This window comes from Microtus pennsylvanicus, chromosome 19 (assembly GCF_037038515.1).
Source record: "Microtus pennsylvanicus isolate mMicPen1 chromosome 19, mMicPen1.hap1, whole genome shotgun sequence".
Lineage (NCBI taxonomy): Eukaryota > Metazoa > Chordata > Mammalia > Rodentia > Cricetidae > Microtus > Microtus pennsylvanicus.
In genome coordinates, this window is record NC_134597.1 from 39,388,720 (window position 1) to 39,409,604 (window position 20,885).

General features: G+C 37.2%; 1 protein-coding gene across 3 annotated transcripts in view; it reads left to right on the top strand.

Annotated features, from left to right (window-relative positions):
- The window catches only part of Cntnap2 (contactin associated protein 2), a 2,084,252-nt gene that overhangs the window by 1,307,679 nt on the left and 755,688 nt on the right, over nt 1-20,885 (top strand). For all 3 annotated transcript variants that reach the window (XR_012908553.1, XR_012908554.1, XM_075953824.1), the window contains exon 13: nt 5,716-5,916. Coding sequence is in view for 1 of the 3 variants with exons in the window: in XM_075953824.1 (XP_075809939.1) it covers nt 5,716-5,916 (201 nt within the window). In the remaining 2 variants the exon portion in view is untranslated. The remainder of the gene's footprint in view (nt 1-5,715; nt 5,917-20,885) is intronic.

The following is a 20,885-nucleotide window of genomic DNA, read 5'->3' on the forward strand; positions in this document are numbered from 1 at the left end:
GCCACTGGCAGTGGCACCAGGGTTTATCCCTAGTGCTTGAAAATAAAACGTGTTTCTGTACCCCAGATCTGCCATATCTTCCTCTTTCACCCACTCATCATCATCATCCTCATCATCATCATTATCATCATCATCATCATCATATCTCTCTCTCTCTTGAAATAACAAAACAAAGGAAAAATTAAAAATTACTGAGTCCAATTTATTTTGACCAACTAACTACTGAGTACAGAGCCTTCCCTGGAGCATGGTTGATTTATCCAGTGTCACTCCATTGGAAAAAAATAAAACTAAACTAAACAGAAACCCAGATTTTTTCCTCTCTCAGCAACTATCACGTGCAAATAGTTCTTGGAGGCTTTGTGTGCACTTCCCCACTTCCCACTTCTTTGCTAAGATTTGGTCTAGGTGGAGCTTGTTTAGGTCTTGTGTGCACTGTCACTGTATCTGTGAGTTCCTGTAGGCATCTTTCCTGTTGGGCTTACAAATGTCTTTCTTAAAGTGGTTCACAATCTCCAGTTCTTACAACTTACATATTTCTATTTTTTATCCACACTTCCATGTAGATAGCTGAGCATTGATGAGAGAAGTTTATAAAGTCACCCCATTTAGGACTAAGGGTTCAAAAGTCTCTCGCTCTGCACATTGTCCATTTGTGGGTCTCTGTTAATTCCCATCTACTGAAAAAAAAAAGCTTCTCTGGTGAGGGTAGAGAAGTGTACAGATCTGTGGGTATAGCAGTAATATCATTAGGATTTATGGTATTGTTATGATCATTTAATAGACAGATAGTAGGTTTTTCCATAGGTCATTTCTTTAGGGCCCATGACCTATCTAGTCTCTGGTTATTGGTCTCATTAACACTTTCAGGTATGGGTTCCATATCATGTAATAAGCCTTAAATTCAATTAAAAAGTGGTTGACTACTACCTTAAAATTGTAACACTGTAGTACCAATGGGTTTATCAGGCAGTCAGGTCATCATTATAGCTCAAAGGTTTCATGAGATTGATGATTACATTCTACCCTCGCAGCATATATAGTAGATCCTACCACTACTATACACTAATCAGTATGGCTGAAGCTTCTACTTGGGAATCAGCTTAATTTCACCATATTCTATGCTATAAGGTACAATGTCTTCCGCAATGGGGCCTTACTATCAGGTTGTGGGTGGTAATTATTAGCATTGATGATAGTCCTTGATGTTTATAGAGGAACTATGGGACCCCTTTGGCCAACAACTCAACAAGATGTAATCCATTCCTGGAAATTTTGTTTAATGGCATAAAGATGTCTAATTGGGCATTAACACCCTCATTTTATGGTGATTCCATTTAAATTATATACACATTATTACATATAATACATATGTAATAATAATATAATTTATATATTATTACATAATAATGCATATATTCTTACATATGCGATTATATTTTTATGTAAATATATATGTATATAGGAATATTCTATAGTAATAGAATTTCATATGACTTTTCAAAAGACATTTAGGATTAGCTATTCCTCCACATATTCACTACTTTAGCCTGCCCCCACCCTCCTTATTTAATCCACCTATTCTTGTTTTTCCTTTTATCTCTTTATAACACTCTATTCTGTACCCCTTTTCTTGGAAGATCCCCTCATCCAAGATCCTTTACTAGTTACCTAATGACTGTGGTTATTCTAAATGAAATATACATATCTAAAGTATAGCAAGCATCCACACATAAGAGAAAACAAAATTTATCTTTCTGGATCTGGGTTATCTCATTCAGGACAATTGTTTTTAGCTCTAGTCATTTATCTGCAAATTTCATTAGTTCATTTTTTCTTTATAGCTGAATAATATTCTAATATGTAAATATTCTAACTGTCCAGTTGTCACCTAATGGTCATCTTTGATGTTTCCAGTTTCTGGCTGTTATGAATAGAGCATCAGGAAAGACGGATGAGCAAGTGTCTCTGCAATAGCATGAAAGCCCTTTGGGTATATGACCCAAAGTGATATAACTGGGTCTTATTACAGATCTATTTTCAGCTATTTAAAGAACATCCACACTGATTTCCACAATATCTAAACCAATTTACACTCCCACCATCAGCAGTAAGTGTTAGTCTTTCCCAGAACCCTTGCCAGCATGTGTTGTCATTTGTTTAATTGATATTGGTAGCCATTCAGACTGAAGAACAAACATTTTTGCCTTGCCAGTCAGATAAACACAAAATAAAATCACTATAGTTTAAATTTGTATTTCCCAGATTTTTTCAATTGAGCTTTCTTTTTCTTTTTTAAAATTGTTTTTATGTGCATTTCCCTGTGTGTTAGTGTCCTAGTCATGTGACCCACTTAAAAATTTTATATTCCTGTTATTTCTTTTGAATTCTGTGTCTGTCATAATTTACATATGATCTTAATGTAGCTAGCTCTCGTAGATTATTACTTTAACTAGGCAAAGATGTGTTATATCTATTTATGCTGCAGAATACTACTTTAACTATGTAAAGGTGTGTTAATTTTGTTTATGCTGCATTTGTTTAATCATAAAAAGATGTATTGCATTTGTTTCATCTTGCCTGCCTAAGGCACCTGAATGGTCTAATAAGAGCAGAACAGCCAACAGCTAGGCAGGAGAAAGATTAGGAGGGACTGGCAGACAGGAGGAATAAAAAGGAAGAGAAATCTAGACTCCAGAGAAGGAAGAAGAATGAAAGAAAAAGGAAAAATCGAGGGAAATGTCTGAAGGCAAAAAAAAAAAAAAGATGGATGACAGAGAGGTGAAAGTAAGATATACAGAAGTAAGAAAGGTAATAAGCCCTGCGGCAAAATATAGATAGGGAGAAATAGGTTTGGTTAAAAGATCTAGCCAGAAACAAGCATAAGTTAGGCCTAGCATTCAGAACTAATAAGTCCCTGTCATGATTTGGGAGTTGATTGGAGGCCCCAAAGACAAAGACTAGTACAGCTAGATACTGATCTTTGTTAGATCTATGTTTTATAAATATCTCCTATAATCCATGGCTTAACTTTTCACATGATCTCATATTTCGAAAAGAAGATAGTTTAGGTTTAACAAACTCACATGTATGTGTTCTGCCATGATAATGCCCTCAGTTTTTGCCCTGCTTAAAAATAATATAAATATTCTTTTAAGTCTCCTTAAGTTTATCTGAATGTCTGCATTTCTTTTAAGAAGTTAATCCAACTGAAATAGGTTTTTATGTAATGTTAACGATATGGGTTAAATTTTATTTTCATAGTATGGATAAATAATTTCTCAAATATGTCTAATGCCAGCTTTAATTACAGACTCTCTCTCTCTCTCTCTATATATATATAGACTGTCCTGACATGTCTTGAGACAGGATCTCTCTCTGAACCTGAAACTTGGCTGATAGCAGCAAGTCACAGTAATATTTCTCTGCTCCCCACAGCTCTAGCGTTACAGGCACGTACACCATGCCTACTTTCTTACAGGATCATTTTTGAACTGCCTCAGGGTCCATTGACATATTCCTTTCTGGAATGATGGGTTGCCCCTGGCTCTCCTTTCAACATGTTTATTTCTAGTCCAGGAAGCAGTCATTTCTTTAAGGATCCTAATTTCTTCTCTTAATGGCAAATAGTATTTACGGTTGGCACTTGGTATTAGGCCTAGCATCTTGTTCTGGAGATTTTTTGTTGTTGTACTAAGTTCAAGCATAGGTCAACATTTCAAAACAAAGATATTGTCTTAGGCTCATACTGATATTTTCAATTAAAATTCAAGTGGTGAAGGAGTTTGAGTTAATTTAATTTTATAAAGCTTATAATCGATTCTACTTTTCCTTCCTTGAGACTCTCGGGTTCTCAAACACAATGGTAATTATTCTCTCACCTCACTCCACACTGTACAGAATCAGAAAAGGGAGGGTCTCATTTGCCAGAAAGGCCAGTGTGAAAAAGCATTTGCTCACAAGACAAGGAAAATGCACATTCTGGAAAGAGCAAACAGCTTTCAAGAAGGGCTGTGATTTGACGGGGCAGAGGTCGTGTCAGAAAGAGAGACAATTGAGTTACCAAAAGGCAAGAGATAGATTCCAAAATCAGGATGGAATAGTAATTACAATGAGATTCACACTGGAACTGCTGGCTGATGTCAAAATCACAACCAGGAACAGTACTTCTTTCTGTTAGTGAAAAGTCTTTCATTATTTTAGTAAAATATTATTTTTTGTTCTTATAAGCAGAACATAGAACTAAGACAAGAAGAGATAGCACAAGGAAAATAGCTCTTCAGCTGAGAGAAATTGTAATGAAAGGAAGAGGGCCTGAGTTCAAAGCTCCAGTACCCATATAAAAGATAGGAATGGCTATATGTCCTAGCAAGTCCAAAGACTGGGCATAGGGCATACAAATGGGCAGATCCCTGGAGTGTGCTAGCTGGTCAACCCTGTCAAAACTGTCAGCTTCCTGTTCGGTAATAGACCCTGATGGAGGTGGGTCTTGTATTTATCTGTTGCTTTCATTGGTTAATTAATAAAGAAAACTACTTGGCCCTGATAGGACAGAAAATTAGGTAGGCGGAGTAGACAGAACAGAATGCTGGAAGAAAGAAGCTGAGTCAGTCAGTCGCCATGATTCTCCCACTCCAGATAGACTCAGGTAAGATCTTTCCTGGTAAGCCAGCTCGTGGTGCTACACAGAATATTAGAAATGGGTTAGATCAATATGTAAGAGCTAGCCAATAAGAGGTTAAAACTAACGGGCCAAGCAGTGTTTAAAAGAATACAGTTTCTGTGTAATTATTTCCGGTAAAACTAGCTGTGTAGAGCTGGGCAGAACTCAGCCCACCGCAGCTCCTACTGCAAGACCCCATCTCAAAGTAAGGAGAGGTAATGTAAATATATATATGTAAAGTGGAATAGCTGTAAATGAAAAGAAGTTTTCAGGGAAATGGGTGAACTTGGAGTGTATGATATTAAGCAGGGTCACAGAAACTCAAGAAGAAAAAGAAAAAAAATACTCTTGTTCTCATGCGTGTGGATTCTGAACTGTAGTGTGTCCATGTACGTATATAAACAGTTATAAGTGTGGGAATAGTATAATACTTAGAAAAATTGTCTAGGAAAAGTAACGAGGTGACGAGGAAGGACAAAATGCAGACAAAGGACACAAAGCTGATTGCTTTTCTAGCATCAATTCAGCTGTAGATTTTCCCCCATTTTTTGATAAAAATGCCATTTAAAATGAAAGTATAAAACACTAAGCAAAGTTCCCCTGCTTCAGAGAGGCGATTCTAAATAGATGTCTATTCAGATGCACAGAGTTCAGGAAGGGGCAAGGGTTTGAATGACTTTCTTAATCTACCAGAGTGACATTTTTTATTTGTGAGTTCACTGCAATTAAGTGATAAAAGAGAAGAAACAAAAGTAGCCACATCTCTATTGTATAAATGTGTCTATACTACAAATGCATTTAAAAAAAATGTATTAGGAAATGATTGAGAAAACACACTTAGCATGCTTCTCTTCTGCACTTGCAGGCATGAACACACATACATAAAGGTGCATACAACACACACATACACACACACACACACTAAAATAACGTCAGGACTTCTCTCTCTAACTCAGGTTTATACCAATTTAATGAAAATGGCAGCTAAATGCAGCTATTTGAAGTGCCGGGGTTCTAATGAGCCGCTGTCTTAATTATTTCTCTGCCCACAGAGGACAAGGTGTGGACCATAGTGTCTCACGACTTACAGATGCAGACGACAGTGGTAGGCTACAGCCCAGAAAAGTATTCGGTGACACAGCTCATCTACAGTGCCTCCATGGACCAGATCAGTGCCATCACCAGCAGCGCTGAATACTGTGAACAGTATGTCTCCTACTTCTGCAGGATGTCCAGGTTGTTGAACACCCCAGGTAGGCTGCGATGCAACATTACTTTTAATTACTCTCTCAGCTGGTGTTTGCAGTTGCCTAAACAATCCAACAGGTGTGGCTTATTATCTTATCGCCCAGTCCGTCTTCAATGTGCAGATCGCTGTAAATAAGTACAATGTAATCATTGTGATTGTTTTCTGGACAAGGAAGCTCAGAATGCATGGTTTTTAAAAGGCAATTCCATTATTTTATGTTTATGGATTTTTTTAGCTTTATGCACATATCGAAGGTGTGCTGTTAATGTTCATTTATCAAGCAATTGCCTTGGGCAAAAGTTTGTCGGAGCTCCTTGTGAGCTTTCAAGTGATGCTCTGAGGTCCTCTGGTGTCTTTAATGTAAAGATGAAAGCCTTCTGAAGGCTGCCAGGAAATCTGGTATAAAGCAGTGAGAGAATTTAGGGCTCTTTGCTGTCATTTAACAGTATCTGCTTTAAGAAACTCACCCTCAAGTTTCTTATCATGACAGTCTATTTTAGCAATATATAGTGTATGTGTGTATGAAGGAGTGCATGCATGTGTTTGTACAAGATGGGGAATTCGAATAAAGAAGCCCCCAAAGTGATACTGAAAACACCATCTCTGCAAGAAAGCTTTGTGTGTTAGCATGTGAGCATGACACTAAATTTAAGATGTGGGCAGAGATTTTTTGGTCCATCACCCAACAGCAAAAATGAGCTAGAGCATTGAGTGGAGGGAACAGTGGTTTCAGGTTTGCAGCCTTGAGGTTTTCCAAAGGTGTCGTTGGGATAGTCATTGAATTTGAACTCGCTTGTCTTATACAGTGAGTAAAACCGTTATCTATTTGTCATGTGCAACGTGTTTTGAAATATGATTGCGGAATGGCTAAATCAAGCTAATTTGCATATGAATACTTTACCTTTTTGTGGCAAGAACTATTTTCAAGGATGTAATATAACTCTCACAGACTGTAGTGACCATGTTCCACTATGGTAGTCTTATATTCCAGCCTCAGTTTCCCATGTTCTTTTTCTCTCCAGTTAGGATAAGAATGTCTGCTTGGGGTCTATGAACTTAAAGACATGAATGGTATGTTTTCAATTAATAAGCAGCATTATAACATTGCATTGTATCCAAGACTAGATGGATATGTGATGCCCTAAATCAACACTGGTTTAGATCTAGCACTCCAGCATACTTTGGGAGATGCATCTAGAAAAGAGTTAGAAACAAAATAAATAGATGATTTGGGGTGTTTGTGTGTTCATCCTGTGCAAAGCCTTGTGCTATTAGTATGCTTACAGTGTAAACCATGGACTCTACAAGAGTAAAATCTGAAAATAATAAAGTGATAGGTTTAGAAAATTGGGGCTTGTATTGTTTGGCAGAAATGGTTGGCCTGTTGAAGTAACATCATTGAAAGAGCAGAAAGAAGTTCCCAGGTTGGTGTTGGGGAATGAATGACAGTGGAAGTCATACGAATGGCCCTTCTGGTGTTGGTTAGAAGCCCTGGGTTGGGAAGTGAGTATGGACATGGGCCTGGATGCAAGTAAATCTGCTGTGTACTGAGTCCCTAACCTATCCTTCTGAGTCTATGTGTTTCTGAGCCTAAGTGTGCTTGAGAACAACACACAGAAGTTAGGAATTCAGAACCGGTGGGCTCGACTCTATATTTTTGATATGATGGATCTAAAATGAAGTTGAGAGTACACATTTGTTTTGAGTGTCATTAAATGAACTGTGTTTCTCCATGATACATATGTGGAAGCCCTGGTTCCTTACGTGGCTGTACTTGGAGACAGGACCTTTAGTATACAGTAATGTTAAATGTAGTCAGAATGCAGATGTCCTAATCCCAACAGGACTGCCAGCCTTAAGGAAGATTAAAAATATCTCTCCTCTCTCTCTCTCTCTCTCTCTCTCTCTCTCTCTCTCTCTCTCTCTCTCTCTCTCTTTCTCTTCCCCTGTCCTCCACCTCTCTTTCCTTCTGCCCCTTTCCCTTTCCCTTACACTTTCTCTCCCTGTTTGTCTGTCTGTCTCTGTGTTTTTTGTCTCCCTCTCTTATCTCTCCTCTCTCTCACTACCATGTATGGACATGGCAAGGGTACCCTGGGATGCCAAACTAAGTCTACCAGTTCCTTGAACTTAGGCTTTCTTCCTTCTGAACAACAAGGGAATATATTTCCACTGCTCAACTTCCTGCCTGCCTATGGCACTTTGCTAGATAGTTCTAGTAGGTAGATGGTGAGTTCTCAGGTGATGTCAAATCTGAATGGGCTGGAGACCAACTCTGAGAATTTGAGAGTTATACACAGCCCAACTGGTGTTTCTGTTGCCCTTCAGTGCTCACAGAAAATTTTACTGGATACTGCTTCCATTGGTAGTGAGCGTTAGCTAACAACTGTGGAAAAACCAAGGCCAGAAAGAGTTGTTAATGAATCTCATCAGCTTGCTTTTCTGTTTCATGAGTGAGTGCTCCTCACAGAGTCTCTGTTCACAGATTTCAGTTAATTAGTATCCAGTCCTGGAATGGGAGACAAGTGGGACAAATTGCTCATCAGATAGAAACCTTGGTATTTTCATTGGTACAGTCAAATTTTCTTTATCAAATTCTTCTAGTAGTTAAAGCATAATAACATTTTTAAAAACACATTAGAACCGTCAAATATGTATGCTAATGATTTACAGTTTAGGTACCAGAGAACTGATCTAAGGCTTTTTAAGGCAACTAACCTTTATTCCTCTTGGTCTAATAGGTAGTCTTCCCTCTTTCCCCCACTGATGATTTTCTCTTAGCCACAAGGAATGTCACACACCCATTATTCTCCTTTATGTAGCATATGATATACATAGCTTAGGAAAAATAAGAGAGATGTTAAGATTTTAACTGTCATCTTGAAATAATCTAGACTCACTGCAGAAGAGAATACAAATGAGAGGTTATATAGACCAGGTTATTCTGTGGGAGTTAATACTGAATGTTTGCTTATTTAAAATAAGAGCCCCCCACTATGGTAGCAGCATTCCCTAGGTAGGAGATCTTAAACTGTATAAGAGTAGAGAGCTAACCACTAGCATGTATGGGTTAATTCATCGCTCCTAACTCTTGATGGTAGATGGATGTAACTAGTTGCTTCAAGCTCCTTACTTACCTTCCCTGAAATGATGGCCTGTAACCTTGAACTGTGAGCCAAATAAATCTTTTCTTAATCACATTGCATTTTGTCGAGAGATCTTATCACAGCCATGGACAAAACTTCGACAATAAATGTGTTTTTACAGGATGTTAGTTACGTTTTCTTTCTTTCTTTCTTTCTTTCTTTCTTTCTTTCTTTCTTTCTTTCTTTCTTTCTTTGGGGGGGGGGGTTCAAGACAGGGTTTCTCTGTAGCTTTGATGCCAGTCCCAAAACCAGGCTGGCCTCGAACTCCCAGAGATCCACCTGCCTCTGCCTCCTGAGTGCTGCCTCTGCCTCCCGAGTGTAGTTACATTTTCTAAAATAAAGCAGACACTTTTCCCTTTGAACTCCGCATGACCTTTTCAGGAAAACTACTTGATGGAATTCAAGAGTAAATTTCTAACTTTCACAATAAATACAGTATTTTACTTATGTTTTCAGAGAATCCAATATTGTATTTTAAGACATTTATAGGTTGTCATTTTACCTAAAACATTATTTGAAAATTATTTTCATCTACACCAGACATTTTTTAAACACCCTATTATTCTCTCATATTTCCCACTTTTATTAAAAACATCTTCTTTTCTCATTCCTGATAACAGTTTCCCCTCCCTCTCCTCCTCCCAGTTCCTCCCCACCTCTTCTCCCATCAGGATCCACTCCCTTTATGCCTCTTATTAGAAAGAACAGGCTTCTGAGAGATAATAAAAATATTGAACAAAATAAAATATAATAAGATAAAACGAAACCTGTCACAACAAGGTTGAACAAGACAAAGCAAGAGAAGGAAAAGAGCCAAGAGCAGGCACAAGGATCAGACAATTGCTCATTCACACACTCAGGAGCCCCATAAAAACACTAAACCAAAAGCCATAAAGTATGTGAGCAGGACGGACTGTTAAACCCATGTAGGCCCTGCGCCTGCTGTTTCACTCTGTGAATTCATGTGAGCTTTGTTCATTTGAGTTTGGGGGCCTTGTACTGGTGTCCTTGATCCCCTCTGGCTCTTACATTGTTTCTGCCTCCTCTTCTGCTGAAATACCCTACCATTCTTTCATTCAAACAGGATCTGTTATTGATCATGTTTGCTCATTTGAATAAAAGGGCATAGCTTCAAATATTCCCTTATGAACCAACAGACACTTCTTTCTAAGCAAAAACAAGCATCTACGTTTTCTGGCTACTTATTATAATACTGAGGCCAGGACCCTCCACACAGGTTTTGATGGGCTTTGGTCAGGATTCAGGAATGACTGCTTTCAGCAAACATTCCCAGCCAGTTTTATGAACCATCATCGGGAAACACTGTCTATCACCTGTGTGGCTCTCCTGTTCAAATCTAAGTTGTTAGTCGTTTACGTTGGGGAGAAGTAGAGGAATAGGAATTCTCTGGCCAGCTAAAATAAAAAGGGCATACATAACTGACTGCTTTTTCAGTTAAATCACGCTAATAAGGAGTTGTTTTTAATGCAATTGAAGGAACAATGCATAGATGTCATAAAGTGGATTTCTGCCTACTCTACAGAGTTTACCCCCACAGTTCCCCTTTCTTCTGCCCAGGTGAGCGATTGTAGAACAGTGAACACAAGTGCGGAAGTGGCTAAAGCTCTCTGTGCACTGGGTTCTGTATCAGTCAGGATAAGTAAGAAGAGAATTTAATAAAAATCTTAAATTTGTTGTTTTAAGGAACTAACGCTTGCTATAATTGTTTTCTTCCTCTTTCATGGTAATGTCTGATTTTAAACACCCACTTATCATTCTGTAACTAAGGCTGAATTATACTGGAACTTCCTCAGAAGCACTTGGGGCATCTGTTTGAATGCAAAGTATATTCATTATAGTCACTGGAATTAAAATGAATAACAAATGAGTCTGTAATAGCTATGCACTTAAATGTTATTCTTTATTTTATGAGTTTCACATCCAGACGTCATCTGAGGCTCTGGAGCTTCTAAGATACTCAGGACTAAGAATTGATAGGCGTACAGAACTTATGCGTCTTTATTGATAACTATTTGCGCCATACCATTAGCTAGCAAATGTTGACTTATTCATTATTTGTTTGTCAGACTGTTATAAGGATGACAATGTGTAGATTACAGTATTATCCACTGTTATTACAAAATTAGAAAAAGGAATCACTTTCAAAATAATTATTTGGCTATCCCTTATAGTCATATTCAGTTTTCAAAGCCATTATGCATTCGTTTGTTCTTAACCAATCATATAAACATATAGAAACAAAAACCATAAAAATTAAGTAATTCCATATATAAACTGGAATGAGGTCATATCAATGGAAATAACCAAGTTTTACCCAATTTGAGAAAACCAATTGTGATTTTCTAAAAGAATGTCAGCATACTTTAATTTTATAGCCTCAGAATTATAAACATAATAATATGAAAAAGGGAAAAAATTGAAAAATAAATCTGCTTCTGAAATAAGTCCTTTAAGAACTTAAGAGTTAGTAGAGACACTCAGTATTTGCATGTTAAATGTAAGGACCTGAGTTCAATCCAGAGCCCAGATTTTAAACAGTTGCTTTCTCAGTTTGCTTTCACTGCTTTCAAGACTGTAACTTCTCAACTTCTTTATCACGCTGTTGTGTCAGCTAACTAGTAGTCGTTAGGTTAGGACAGGAGATGGAGGTTTTGTAGAGAATCTAATGCCATGGGTACTTTCAGTAGCATAGAATCTTTGCTCTGGCTTAGAATGTTTACTATATTGCCACCCACAGTTTATCTTTTCCCCCGAGTTTTTTGTTAAATCAAATGCTCAAATAACATTTTTATTTGTCTGATATATATACATGTATGTATATATATTCTAATATCTATTATATTAGAATGTATTATATTGATATATATCTAATATAATATACATAGTCTAATATGTACTTATAAATATTTATATTTTTATTTATATGTGTGTGTATGTGTATATATATATATTTATATGTATATAAACTAGCTTACAATTCTTACACAAATGTCTTCATTACTGCACATTAACTATGGGGAAATACTTTTGAGAGTCTAGAATGATACAAGTGAGCACAAGAAGTTGGTCAGCTTGATAATGGAATTCTGGCAATAATCTCTGGACATCATACAAGACTAAGATGAACCTAGGTTTCCTTGGAATAAACAGACATAGTAATATGGGGTTGCCAATTGAAGCTGTGACTATCTAAAATGGACCTCAGAGGTAGACCAGTGTTTAGAGTGTTCTAAAGCCATTTCAAGTACAAAAACGAGTTGGACTACATAGATATACAATTTTAAGCCTTAAGTTAACTTTTTCTTTCCTCCTTCGCGAAGTATATTTGTAAACTCAGAGCTGAGCAAAAGGAACTTGACCATGTATCTGATGAGTTCACAGTGTCCCTGTCCCCACCCCTTTGTTTTCATTCTCTTGCCAATGCAGTAGGCAGTGTATGCATAAATTAGGAGTCAGGAAATTTGAGTGAGAATTTTAATGCTATGGTCCTCTGTTTGTCTTGTAAGACATCCTTGCTTACTTAGGAATGCCCCCTTATGATTTTAAATAAATTTACTTTGTGCCAAAAAGTTAACTGTGATGGCCTGTGCTTGTAATCCTATAACCAAGACAGAAGAAGAAGAGACATACAGACCCCTAGGCCTTACTGGTGGCCTGCCTAGCCTGTTTAGCAAGATCTAGGTCATTAGAGGCACCTTCTAAAGGGAATAAATAAACTGGAAGCAAATAAACAACAAAAAAAGGTAGGCAGAGCCTGAGGGATCACACCTGAGTTCACCCTCTTATCTCTGCATGCACATGCATACAAGTACACCCAGTCATACACACACACACACACACACACACACACACACACACACACACACACACACAAAGTTCAGGCATACCATACCTCTTCACACACAAAGAACTTGAATCTCATAAGTCAGGTACTGGAAGAAAGGTAAATTTAAATACTACTGGAATACAGTTCTAGCCTACAATCCCAGTGTTCAAGGTGCTTCACCTGGTTGGACAGGACCTCTGAGAGCTAGTTTAAAAGCACCTATTTGGATTTCCTGGAATGTATTGCACTCATATATTTATTTTACAAATCATATTATAGTTAATAATTCTGAATTTTCTCCTAAAGTATTTATTTCCTGCATATATGAAGATTTATTTAATTGCAGAAGTGTGGGTAGTTGTGTTTCATGTCTTTCTGGTGATATTTAGTACTGTTTCTTGCTTTCCTGGGTTTCATTTCTTTTAATTTCTCAATATAGCCTAGTTCTCATTAGCTGCACTTTTATTGCTTTGTTATGTTCGAAGAAGTCGTATAAATTATCCCTCCTTTTGGGTAGTTTACTATTAGATTTTGTATCTATTGAAAAGGAGTTATGTTCACAATTTTGGCCGGTAAAGTAAGCTGTGTAAAATTCAATACACTTTGATGATACTAAACTATGATTTAGTGGCAACCAAAGGAGAAAACACAACTTCAGCGTTGTGACTTATAACCTATTTTTACCAAAATAAGTAAAAAATAAAAATAAAAGTCTAAACTTTGGTGTACTTTTCAAGAAAACCATTTTTCTAACTTTCTTTTTACCAGTCTAAAAAAAGATCTTTATGTTTAACTTTTGAAATAGTTCAGACATTTTAAAAAGCATTAACCAATTCCAGCTAAAAATTGTTTTAAGTAAATGAAACTCATTGTTCCTAATCAGTATATCAATCAGAAAGTTGAACATTTGTCTAATTAGTTATAGGCCCTAATTTTAGTACTAAAACTGGAGGACTTAGTTCAATGAGACAAGCAAAGACAATACTGAAGAATACAGTTGGGGGCAGCAGTGAAGCTCAGCTGGTTGAGTGCTTGCCTAACATGAAAGCCTTGGGTTCAATCCTGCACTGCATACAATGGTATCATGTATGCAGCACTTGGATGGCAGGAGTTCAAGGTTAAGACCATTGTAGGCTAGACAGAGAGTTTAAAACCAGACTTTACTAACGATCTGTCTAAATAAAATTGCAGATACAGTAAGATGGGTCATGACATAAAGCTACTTGCTGTCAAGTCTGATGAGTTGAACTCAATCCCCATGAGCCACATGATAGAAGAAAAGAAAATAATGTGAAGTGTTCTCTTAATTTCTACATGCAATGTAGTTACACACACATACACACAGATACATACACATGTATTCACACATACGAGTAAATAAGCAAATGTTTGAAATAGAAAAGAAGCAAAGAGAGAGGAAAAGAACATTTAGAAAGCTAAGTCTAGTAAGTTGCACACTGGAGAGGCTAGAATTGACAGGACAGATATTGTCAACCAAAAAGGCAGAGTGACTGCATGAAGAAGAGCTATGTGAGGCTGTGTAAACAAACAGCATTGACAGGAAGTTATGAGAGTCCCAGCTAGAAAGATGTGAAGGGAATTAATGATGGCTGGTGCCAGTGAATTTCCTGTATCTCAGGAAATGTAGCATATAAGCTGAAATGGAAGAATTTACACAAACTAACTAAAAAAAGAAATGGATGAGGAGTTCCAGGTTAGAGATGTCATGTGCTCACTGATGCTGAAATGAAGACCAAGTAGTGCAGAACTTAACAGAGGGGGTAAGAGGCAGGAAGAGAACCAGAGGCCACAGAGACGGGAAAGGAACTTGGAGATCAATCCTGCGTCCCTTTGGATTTCACACTGAAAGTTTTTCCTTGGAGGGGAAAGGGATGGCTGCAAACTGTGTATTCAGACTGTCACGTGGAGAATGAAGTAGAAGACAGAACTGGTATGAAGGGACCTCCCAGCGCAGTGTCTGTGGCTGTCTGGGAGCCCCATCAGGACTGAGAGGGGAAGACAAACTTGTTCAAGGTTTAGGTGACAGAATCAAATTATTTATATAGAGTAAATGAAGAACATTCAATGATGGCTCAAGCTTCTGACTTGGGGAACAGTGCAGAATAAGGCTTCCTGGCATGGCTGCTTTTTAAGGAAAATCTGGAGAGTCGCCAACTTGAAAACCTGACACTGAAGACAAGTGTTCATCTATTGTAATGGCCCACAGGGTGCAAATCCTTTTAATGAACTCCAAAAGGACTAACATAGTATTCCCCTTCATTGCTATGTAAACATATCCAATAGCTGGAGTTAAATGAAAGGGTCCTCATGCTCTCCATTCTCATATTTATATTAGGAGAGCAAGAGACCCAGTCCAATAGGATCCATATCAATAATGTTAAAGTTTTGACTTTGCTAAAGCTCACTGGTCTGTTTGGTTCTATGCCAGCTGGATACTGACTTTTCCAAGGACCTAGGAGGTGGATACTTCAGGCATAACTCTTCCCAGGGAGAGAAATGCATCAAGTGTGCCTCATTTTGTGAACCAAAACAAGTCACATGCTTTGCCTATCCTAACTATAATAGAAGGAGAAACGTGATCTTCCCATTTGTGAATGAGCACAACCAAAGTAAACATCTGTGTACATTAGTGGATGCTTGTAGGGGGCCTGAGTGAAAACAGAAGATAGAAGGAAAGGAAAGGGGGTAGCAATTAAAAGGGAGGCTGATGATGGGAGGGAAGGATGCACCTATCCAAAGGGACTGGAAACTGATAATCAAAACAGTAAAGCCCAACAGAATCAGACTGGGAGAGGTTTTTTTTTTTCTGTTTATGTAAAAACATTATGAGTAAAAAGGAAAACTGAGACAAAGTCAATGGTAAGATACCCTAAAGAGGAAACCTATCCCAGTAATGGTAATTGGAGGCTACTGCAGAAAGGATGGACACATTATGAATTTCAGGATGTTTATAGTGACGAGGTGGCTGGCTAGAGGAATCTGTAAGGCAGAGCAAAAGGAAAAGTTAAGTATTGCTGATAATTTTAAGCATGAAAGAGTTATAAGTCTGCAAATTGTAAAGGAGGCTCTACAGAAAATCTATACCTTATAAGACAGAAAAAAAAAGTGGAGACTTCTTTTTATCACCCAGGACCTCCTAGGTTGCAATCTTGCTGAGCTCTGAGCCGATACATCAAGAAATAAACTTCCTCTATAAAGCAGGAAGGCCTGCTCATTATTGCCACTTGACTGATGAGTACTTGTGTATATAGTTAGTTTCCTTAATAAATATGGAAACATGGACATTTTGTGAGGTTATTATCCTATCAATACATAGAGTTGACAATTGTCGTCTCATGTCCTCCTTGTCAGGACAGTTGATGCTAAAAAGTTGAATTCAACTAGCTATTCCTTCAAGGAATGACTTTCTTTTAAATAGGTTTAAATTTAAAGTATGCATGAGAATTCTAGATTTAAGATTTATTTTTCCTTGTAACTGTTTGACAATATTTTTCCTTTAATTTTTTGACAGTACAGTACACTATTAGTAATCTCTTCTAAACAAAGGTTAGGTGTGAAAATCATAACACCACACAGAAACTGTATCACTAATTTTTCCTTGAATCTTTCTTAATACATTGTTGGAAGAGACTGCTAGTTCGTTTCCCAACTAGCCTGACTCAGAATAATCATACAGAAACTATATTATTTGCAATACTGTTTAGCCATTAGCTGAAGCATATTTCTGGCTAACTCTTATATCTTAAATTAACCCATTTCTATTAATCTGTGTATGGCCACATGGCTGTGGCTTACCAGCAAAGTTCTTGTGTGCCTGTCTCCTGCAGACAACTACATGGCTTCTCTTCTACTCTGCCTTCTTTCTCCCAGCATTCAATTTAGTTTTCCTGACTAGTTCTATTTCACTAAGCCACTGGCCAAAACACCAGTACATAGATCTTCTAATTTGTGAGAATTGTGAGTTCTTATAATTGTATTTAAATTAAAATTCAGCATATTAAGAGATCATAAAGCCAAGGTTTTTAAATTTATGTTTTTACTTTGTAATAAGATTGTATGAATGAAGAAATAACTGTTTTATCCAATTTCAAAAAATATTAGAAAACAATAGGCTTGTCTTATTTTTTAAAATCCCATACTTATCGACTTTTTTTTCTGAGAAAAACAAAATTAGATTTATAAAAGTTCTTCTGAAATATTGGATAAGTGAAATAGTATTTACTTGAAATATTTAATAATAGCACATTAGGCAAATATATAAAAGGGAAAGCTTTAAATTTTAATATTTTTTCATGAATATTCCTCCCTCTTTTTGTTTATATCCATGCTTATTATCAATGAAAAATAAAATCATTGAATTAGTTTCATTGTCTTTTCTAGCATATATCAAATTATTATTGATTATTATTAGTGAATTATTTTTTAAATGATTCATTCTCATTTGTTGTTTTTTTTTTTTGTTGTTGTTTTGAGACAGTGTTTCTCTATGTAGCAACCTGTAAACAAGGTTGGTTTCGAACTCAGAGATCCACCTGCCTCTGTCTCCTAAGTATTGAGATTAAAGGTGTGTGCTACCACCACCCAGCTATTGTGCATTCTTATGACACCGAAAAATGAGAAGATTCCTAATTTATCAGATATTATGAGTTGTGCTTAAAATATGTTCTACACAAGATACAGTTTTACCGTGAAAATGCTTTCCAGATGAATGTGGTGCCACACACATATGATCTTCATACTTGGGAAGATAGGCAGGGAAATTGTAAGTTCGAGTACAGCCTAAGCTACATGGTAAGAACCCCACCTAAAAGAAAAAAATCCCTTACTTTGGATCTCTAGAATATTAATACAGAATTGCTGATTTACTCTTAATGAAATCCTTTGTGAAGTGCAGTTGGAAATGCAGCCTGATCAAACAGAGTGCCTTTAAATAGCGTCGCCTTAAACTATGAGTTGGTGTTTTAGACGCATGACATTAAAAACATTGAGTTTATGGCTTTTAGAACTTATTGATAATAGAGAACCTACTTAGGATCCATTACAATTTCTAGAAATGTGGACCTGTGTTTTGCAGAGGCTTCTTTAGAAGGGAAGGCTAAGAGTATTTGGGATGACAGGGAAGGAAGGAGGGGGTCCTAGAGTACTCTTAAGACGAGCTATTGGTTCATGTTCATTCAGGTACAGAACAGGTAAATTGTGTAACTGGAGATTTACTGCCAGGTATCGGTTTGTGGCATTGTGGAGCCTAAATCGCTACATTCAAAATGAGGTTCAAAATCAGGAAGGACAAGGTTGGGCACTTAGGTAGATGGGCAGCAACCAGCTATATATAGGTGAGGTTTCTCCTGAAGGATGTTTCCAAATTACCTCTGGGGTTTCCAACCACTGAAGGAAGCCCATAGAGATAAGATAAAATAATCTCCTATTCAAAGTTCACTTTGCATTTTGATCGCTATACAATCAATTTTTTTGTGTCTGAATTTGTGTCTGAGTTCTCTACTGGACATTGTACATAAATAAGGTGACTCTTAAAGCAGCCATCACAACCAGTGAAGGTTGATTCTAAGATGAGCTATTCGAAGATCCCATTCTAGAGTAGGGACAATTCTTGCCCTGACCTGAAGAAAGTGCAGCTGTACCGTCATAGACAGGTGGGGCATGCCTGTTATGGACTGAGGGATTATTCAAAAAGTCTGCTTCGCTGATGAAAGTATATGTGGGTCTTAGGTCAAATTGCTAAATAAAATCTGGCCACTGGTGACAATAACCACGCTTTCATATATCCAGATGGATTTAGAAAATTTGTTAAAGCAAAACGGCCTTTCATTTCCTTGTGCTGTTTTTTTTAAAGCATCTGCAGATGGTTTTATTCCACATTTTAGCAAGATGGCATTTGTTGCAGGGATATAAACTTCATTTGCTAATCCACACTTCTCTCAATAGGCTGGGTCCATAGAAGTCTTTCCATTGAGAGAGATGAGCAAGCTTTCTATCAAGCCTTCTGTCATCCCACCAACATTACTCTGCAATATTTCCTTTTCTAAATATTGTGCTGTGCTCTGTGTGTATGTGTGATTGTGTGTTGCATATGTGGATGAGAATAAAACCTCAAATGTCATTCTCAGTCACCATCCACAACCATTCTTTATTGAGTCACTTTTTCCCTGAACCTGGAGCTCACCATTAGGCTAGGTTGACTGTGCAGTAAGTTCCAAGTGCCCAATCGCTTGCATCTCTCCAGTGCCGTGACCACATGTATCCACCCCACATGGGCTCTGGGATTGAACTCAGAGCATCACACTTGAGTGCCAAGCACTTTACTGGCTGAAGGTTTCTCTCAATGCCACCCTAGACTAACTTTTATAGTTGAATCTGATCCCTTTGCCTTGCAGAGTAAAGATGACAAAGAAGTCCAGAGAAACAAAGTTAGAAGAGCAGGCTTTTATAGATATGCCTGTGAATAAAATGTATTCATTTGCTTTATTTCAGAGGCTAAGTTTCCAAAGCTATCATTTTTTTCCACCTATAAATGATAAAACTTTTCTGGATTCCATTAAACATTATGCTTACTTAAAATTTACCAAGTAAAGAGATTTTAGGGGGAAATGAACAATGTTATGATGTTTTTTCTAGATACCATAACCTCAGATAGTAAATTCCCTTAAGGAAATTGCTCAATTTTTGCTATCTTTTGGCACATGATTACAGCTGTTGACAAAATGTATTGTCCCTTATATTATTAGATGAATAATACTTACCAATAATTATTTCTAAATAAGAATGTGCTAATGATGACTGATGAATAATGGGACAGGAATGACATTGGTATCTATTAATAATTTACTTGAGAATGAGAACGCATAGGCCAATTACACAGCTCTAACATTTGGAACCACATATCACCAATTCCATTTTATATCCATTTTATATAGCCTCACCAGAGCTCATTAATTCACTCTAAAAGAAAAAACAAAAGAGAAACGAATGAAAGCAAATATCACACCAAGGCCAAGCAAATGTTAAAATGCAACTTTATATGTCTTTATGCCTCTTGTACCTTCTACCAAGAAACTGGAAGAAAGAAAACAGATGAGGCCACCAAATAAAGTAATCACTTGGAGTTTTTTTTTTTTTTTTTTTTTTTAGCAATTTCTTCTAAACTGAAGCATTCTTAGTTGTTTTACTATATTTAAAAATTACTGACTGGGGCATTTTGCTAAGTAATAGGGAAAAGGAGGCATTTGGAAAGAGCTATAAAAACTCCCTTCTGAACTCTTCTGATCTAATATTCTCTACTTGGCCCTGACAAGTATTTTAAGAAATAATAGTTTGGCTGACAATTTGTTTGTGAGCATATTGGGAAACATTTTGATGTGAAAGAAATGAAAACATGCTTCTCTTTCTATAGAACCCTTGACTTTCCTGTTTTTTATATCAAGATATTTCAGTACATGCAAATTGCATGTTGGTGAAATTGAAAAACGTGGCAATAAGTTATATCCATTTCTTTTCAGATAAAATATGAACACTAGACGTTGACATTTTCTTTTTATAAACAAAAACTTTCCAGAAGACATTCCTATGCCTATACTTAGCATAACACATGCAATGTTGCCTTCTCATTTTGTTTATTTACTATTGTTTTCTGAGAGCTCCTGTTAGAATGAGGTAGATCAGAGATGGGTGGAGCAAAGCCGAGGACAGTATGTAACAGGACACTGATAGAGATAGACAATCCTACTCACTTCCTGAAATGAGACGTTTAGAGTAGGGAGCTGTTTCCTGTCAGGAGAAGGGAGTTTCTCTGCTGAGGTTAAACTTGTATGTGCCAAAGAGGAATGACACACAGAACACACAACAAGGCACGTGGGGGGCTTGAAGGGAGGGCATTGTGGAGGCTAGCAAAGGAGGCACGACCTCAAGAAGGTCGGGACAGCAAAGGCAGTGATGCACCTAGACCAA